Source organism: Salmo trutta, chromosome 12 (genome assembly GCF_901001165.1).
Source record: "Salmo trutta chromosome 12, fSalTru1.1, whole genome shotgun sequence".
In the NCBI taxonomy this organism is placed as follows: domain Eukaryota; kingdom Metazoa; phylum Chordata; class Actinopteri; order Salmoniformes; family Salmonidae; genus Salmo; species Salmo trutta.
Genome location: NC_042968.1, coordinates 17,179,657 through 17,186,252, shown reverse-complemented (window position 1 = coordinate 17,186,252; position 6,596 = coordinate 17,179,657). Strand labels below are relative to the sequence as shown.

Below are 6,596 nucleotides of genomic sequence, written 5' to 3'. Positions count from 1 at the left end.
GAATTATGTGTTTGTGACAGTGGTTTAGACAGGAGGCTTACTAGTGGATTTATCATTTACATCAGAGGGATAGGGCTGTCCTGAGCAGGGAGGAAGCAGAGCAGGCAGCCTCCTGCTGCCCTCCAAACCTCTCTGGAGAGGAGAGATGATGAGGTACACAGACCAATGTACACTAGAATCACTTCCAGCCCCAGTCTCACCTTTGAACTTCCGCCCACTGCTCTCTCGTTCCCCCAGGGCTCTGTGCTCGGGCCCCCTGCCCTCGGGTAAGCCTCAGCAGGGTGCCGGGACTGTAGCTATTTTAGTTCTGCAGCCTCTGGTAACTACAGTAGCCCCACTGCTGCTGGTCATTCAGGGAGAACCAAAACGATAATGAACAGCGCCGTGTTGTATTGTGTCTCAGAGGGAAGAAATCAGAAGCTAATCTAATAAGAGGCTTGAGCAGCGCTAAAGAAAGACACATGGCCTTCAGACTCGGCCAGGGGGAAGAGGGGAACATAGTGGGGGGGGTGTAAGGATGTTCATTTATAAACAGTGTTGGCACTCTGTGTTCTTGGGTTTGGGACTAGAAGGTGCTATAGCTGTTGCCCAACATTCATGTGTTTATATCGGGCCATAGGAACGGTCTTCATGGCTTTAGTAGAGCTGCAGGTTCCCTCTAGGTGCTGTGTGCAAACAGGTGCTTCACTTCACTATTCGTACCGTAGAAAAACAGCAGGGCCCTGTTTTTAGTGCTCATCCAGAGAGAGAGCGGGAGCCTGACATTCTTGGTGTGGTGTTGAAAACTTACGGCCCACGAGAAATGATTGATTGTGCTTGAAACCTTTGGCAGCTTTGGATTATTTTCCTATTTCCACCCAGGTTTTAATGGTTGTCTTTACAAGCTATGCTCACCGCAGCCCAGTTAGTTTCACGAGTTGTGAGACGTTGAGCCAAAACTACTCTCTTGTACGTTCAGTCAAAAGCAGACAGTCAGCAGGTCTGAACGTTTGGCTGGTCAGAGCTTCAGTGTAAGCTGTTGAAAACGTCTACTCAGCCTCTTACTGTCAAAACATTCCCTCGTGTCTGCAGAAACTGCCGGCTGGGGTGAGCCAGTTTGCCTACACCTGTGTCCAGGACCATCCCATTTGGACCAATCAGCAGTTCTGGGAGGCCACGTTCTACAGCGAGGTCCAGAACCAGATCCGAGCCCTGTACCTCACCGCCCCTGAAGACAAACTAGGCATCACTGCCAGGCTAAAGGTAAGAGAATGAGACCTTTCAAAGCTTTCTTCTTTCACTTTTTTAGCCTCATTTGCAGAATGACACTGAACACCCCCATATCTTTCTCCACCCTCAGGAACAAGGTCCCCTGCCCCCGGCGGCCCCCAGTGCCTCGGAGCGAACGGCCATGGACCTGGCGGCGGAGCAGCTGCGCGCCTGGCCCTGCCTCAGCAAGGAGAAGCAGCAGGAGCTGGTGAAGAACGAGGAGAGCACGGTGTTCAGCCAGGCCATCCACTACGCCAGCCTCCTGGTCTACCTGCTGGTCCCCCTGGACACCAGCAAGAACAAGCTGCTCAGAGCCAACCCCGTCGCTGACTGGGAGAGCGGCAGCAACAGCATCGTCACCAACAGGCAAGCAGAGAGCAGCTGGTTGCGCCTCACTGCACCCCACTGATATTCAGTCGGTTAAATCTGACACCTAGCTATTCGCCACAGCTATATCAACAGTTAGTTTGGCACAGCACACAGAAGCGCATGGCCCCCTAGAGTGAAATTCACTCGTTCGGAAAGAGAAAAAGAGCTGAAATGTAAGGTTGTTATCTAGGACGATAGCGCTCTTGCTTGGGGAATATTTTGTACTTTGTCATAAGGTGACGATAAGTGTGTGGGCGGACATGGCGTTACTCCCCGTGTACATGATCCACTCTCCTCCTCTAAAACGGATCAGCGTACAGCACCTCCTCAGCCGTATCCTGCCCACTCCCACATCCATCCTGTTGGCTGTCCTATCACCTGCTGGAGTTTCAGCCTCAGGTCTGCCAGGGTGGTTAACACTCAGCCTGTCTGCAGGGGGGGTGACCTCCACTCAACCAAAAGAAACAAAGATTGGAGTTTCCAGTGCTCTGCACTAAGAGTAATGTAATGTGTACTAAGTTTGGAAAATTTGCAGGTGTGGCTTTTCTCAGAAATGGAAAAGGGTCTGCCAAGGCCCTATCTCCAGAGTTTCTCACTTTCACGTTCTGTATGCGCTGCTGCTACGGTAGCCCCCTAGCTAGTCCCCTCTGAAGTGTATTACTGGAGATTTTAGGCCCTATGAGTTGTTTACATGGAGAATGTTGAAGACGACACCATAATGAATCCTTTAGTTCTTGTTTTGCCGCTGGTTTCATGAATAGGGGGGGAAGGCGATGGCCACACTGTGTTTATTTGGTTGTTTTTTTCCCTCTCTTTTGGTTCTTGCCCCAGACTTGTTTTGTTTCTCACAGAGACTTCTGGATCTCATCTGTGTGTTTGGGACGTTACATCACCGTCCCATGTGAAAGTGTAGCGTGGCCAAAAGACCGCGTGAGCAGAGTGAGAGGTCCTGGCATCACAGCTGACCTCTCGCCAGACTGCTGGTGTGCCATGCTCACAGACCTCAGACACGCTATATCGTCATGTGCATCTCTGGGAAAACTTCAAGCGTCCCTCTCTGCAGCCTGTTCTATTCTCATGCCATTAATGCAGACTAAAATCCGACTAAATGTGTGTTTGCAGTATTGCAGGCAGTGTGGCGGAGAGCTTTGACACAGAGAGTGGCTTTGAGGACTCTGAGAACAGCGACGTGGCCAACTCTGTGGTACGGTTCATCGCCCGCTTCATTGACAAGGTGTGCACAGAGAGTGGCGTCAGTCAGGACCACATCAAGAGTTTGCATAGCATGATCCCAGGTACCGTACGACCCCCAGTCAACCTCTATCCAGGAGCTCTGTAGCTAGCACCGTGACCTCTGACTTCTGTAGCAAACGCCCACTGTCCTAATTCTGTCAGCTTTATCACTTAACCCTTTTTGCCAAGGTATCCCTGGAAGCTGATTGAAGTGTGTATTCTGAGTGCAGGCCTGTAGCGCTGTGTAGTCCTACAGCCTCTGAGCAGATTAACTCTTTGACAAACAGTGAGCTCCAAAAGTATTGGGACAGTAACACATTTGTTGTGGTTTTGGCTCTGTACTCCAGCACTTTGGATTATTTTATTGTATTGTAAATAAGAATAGAATATTTCTAAACACTTCAACATTCAACTTTTTCACTCATCATTATTCACGATTTGTTAAAGATTATCCGGAATCATGGCAGCATCCACATGAATGTAGACGTTTTTAGAAACATGCCTCCTAGTAGTGGTCTAAGACACTGCATCGCAGTGCTCGCTGTGCCACTAGAGATCCTGGTTCGAGTCCAGTCTCTGTCGCAGCCGGCCGCAACCAGAAGGCTCATGGGGCGGCGCACAATTGGCCCAGCGTCGTCCGGGTTAGGGGAGGGTTTGTCCGGCAGGGATGTTCCTGTCTCATTGCGCACTAGCGACTCCTGTGGCGGGCCGGGCGCAGTGCACGCTGACACGGTCACCAGGTGTACAGTGTTTCCTCCAACACATTGGTGCAACTGGTTTCCGGGTTAAGTGGGATTTGTATCAAGAAGCAGTGCGGCTTGGTTGGGTTGTGTTTCAAAGGACGCACGGCTCTTGACCTTCGCCTCTCCCGAGTCCGTACGGGAGTTGCAGCGATGGGCCAGGACTGGAACTACCAATTGGATAGAACGATATTGGGGAGAAAAAGGGAGTAAAATAATTTAAATAATATATTTTTTTAAAAGAGGTGTTTAGAAACATGTTCGTATTTACAATAAAAGTGACTAAAAATGACACAATACATTATTTACCATTTATATTGGGCACAAGATAATCTGAAACACAACCAAGACAAACAGTTCACCTGATATGGATGAAAATACCCTCAAATTAAAGCTGACAGTTTAACCTCATAGTCAATGTATCATCCCAATACTTGTGTATCTCATTGTAGGTGGTGGTCTTTAAATCTGTAAATATAGGCTTCCTGGGGTTGTAAGTAGGCATGTGCAAGCATGTGTTTATGTTTACCTGGGTTGGGTAACTTATGTGGGTAACTTATGTGTTTTTGTGTGTGCATGACATTGTGCAAACTGGTCATGACCTCTGACCCCAGGCATCGTGGCCATGCAGATGGAAACTCTGGAGGCGGTCCACAGGGAGAGCAGGAGGCTGCCGCCCATTCAGAAGGTAGGTGCTGCCCTGCACGCTAGCATCCCACCTAGCCCAAAGAGGTTAATGGAGTAATTTTTGGTGCCTTTTGAAGTAAACCTGTGTCCTTTGATAATGAAGTGGTGTTAGAACCCCCATTTTACTGGAAGTGTTGTTAGAACCCCTATTTTACTGGAAGTGGTGTTAGAACCCCCATTTTACTGGAAGTGGTGTTAGAAGTCCTATTTTACTGGAAGTGGTGTTAGAACCCCTATTTTACTGGAAGTGGTGTTAGAACCCCATTTTACTGGAAGTGGTGTTAGAACCCCTATTTTACTGGAAGTGGTGTTAGAACCCCATTTTACTGGAAGTGGTGTTAGAACCCCATTTTACTGGAAGTGGTGTTAGAACCCCCATTTTACTGGAAGTGGTGTTAGAAGTCCTATTTTACTGGAAGTGGTGTTAGAACCCCTATTTTACTGGAAGTGGTGTTAGAACCCCTATTTTACTGGAAGTGGTGTTTGAACCCCTATTTTACTGGAAGTGGTGTTAGAACCCCCATTTTACTGGAAGTGGTGTTAGAACCCCCATTTTACTGGAAGTGGTGTTAGAACCCCATTTTACTGGAAGTGGTGTTAGAACCCCATTTTACTGGAAGTGGTGTTAGAACCCCATTTTACTGGAAGTGGTGTTAGAACCCCTATTTTACTGGAAGTGGTGTTAGAACCCCCATTTTACTGGAAGTGTTGTTAGAACCCCTATTTTACTGGAAGTGGTGTTAGAACCCATTTTACTGGAAGTGGTGTTAGAAGTCCTATTTTACTGGAAGTTGTGTTAGAACCCCTATTTTACTGGAAGTGGTGTTAGAACCCCATTTTACTGGAAGTGGTGTTAGAACCCCTATTTTACTGGAAGTGGTGTTAGAACCCCTATTTTTCTGGAAGTGGTGTTAGAACCCCATTTTACTGGAAGTGGTGTTAGAACCCCATTTTACTGGAAGTGGTGTTAGAACCCCTATTTTACTGGAAGTGGTGTTAGAGCCCCTATTCTCCTGGAAGTGGTGTTAGATCCCCTATTTTACTGGAAGTGGTGTTAGAACTCCTATTTTAATGGAAGTGGTGTTAGATCCCCATTTTACTGGAAGTGGTGTTAGAACCCCTATTTTACTGGAAGTGGTGTTTGAACCCCTATTTCACTGGAAGTGGTGTTAGAACCCCTATTTTACTGGAAGTGGTGTTAGAACCCCTATTTTACTGGAAGTGGTGTTAGAACCCCTATTTTACTGGAAGTGGTGTTAGAACCCCTATTTTACTGGAAGTGGTGTTAGGACCCCTATTTTACTGGAAGTGGTGTTAGAACCCCATTTTACTGGAAGTGGTGTTAGAACCCCATTTTACTGGAAGTGGTGTTAGAACCCCTATTTTACTGGAAGTGGTGTTAGAACCCCATTTTACTGGAAGTGGTGTTAGATCCCCTATTTTACTGGAAGTGGTGTTAGAACTCCTATTTTACTGGAAGTGGTGTTAGAACCCCATTTTACTGGAAGTGGTGTTAGAACCCCTATTTTACTGGAAGTGGTGTTTGAACCCCTATTTTACTGGAAGTGGTGTTTGAACCCCTATTTTACTGGAAGTGGTGTTAGATCCCCCATTTTACTGGAAGTGGTGTTAGAACCCCTATTTTACTGGAAGTGGTGTTAGAACCCCTATTTTACTGGAAGTGGTGTTAGAACCCCATTTTACTGGAAGTGGTGTTAGAACCCCATTTTACTGGAAGTGGTGTTAGAACCCCTATTTTACTGGAAGTGGTGTTAGAGCCCCTATTCTCCTGGAAGTGGTGTTAGATCCCCTATTTTACTGGAAGTGGTGTTAGAACTCCTATTTTACTGGAAGTGGTGTTAGAACCCCATTTTACTGGAAGTAGTGTTAGAACCCCTATTTTACTGGAAGTGGTGTTTGAACCCCTATTTCACTGGAAGTGGTGTTTGAACCCCTATTTCACTGGAAGTGGTGTTAGAACCCCTATTTTACTGGAAGTGGTGTTAGAACCCCTATTTTACTGGAAGTGGTGTTAGAACCCCTATTTTACTGGAAGTGGTGTTAGAACCCCTATTTTACTGGAAGTGGTGTTAGAACCCCTATTTTACTGGAAGTGGTGTTAGGACCCCTATTTTACTGGAAGTGGTGTTAGGACCCCTATTTTACTGGAAGTGGTGTTAGAACCCCATTTTACTGGAAGTGGTGTTAGAACCCCATTTTACTGGAAGTGGTGTTAGAACCCCTATTTTACTGGAAGTGGTGTTAGAACCCCATTTTACTGGAAGTGGTGTTAGATCCCCTATTTTACTGGAAGTGGTG

At 46.9% G+C, this 6,596-nt stretch overlaps 1 protein-coding gene across 3 annotated transcripts in view; it reads left to right on the top strand.

The window, feature by feature from the left end:
- LOC115203044 (myotubularin-related protein 13) overlaps window positions 1-6,596 on the top strand; it is a 173,886-nt gene that overhangs the window by 135,505 nt on the left and 31,785 nt on the right. For all 3 annotated transcript variants that reach the window (XM_029767345.1, XM_029767344.1, XM_029767346.1), the window contains exons 18-21: window positions 1,072-1,242; window positions 1,340-1,614; window positions 2,740-2,912; window positions 4,205-4,278. In XM_029767345.1, coding sequence (XP_029623205.1) covers window positions 1,072-1,242; window positions 1,340-1,614; window positions 2,740-2,912; window positions 4,205-4,278 — 693 coding nt within the window. The remainder of the gene's footprint in view (window positions 1-1,071; window positions 1,243-1,339; window positions 1,615-2,739; window positions 2,913-4,204; window positions 4,279-6,596) is intronic.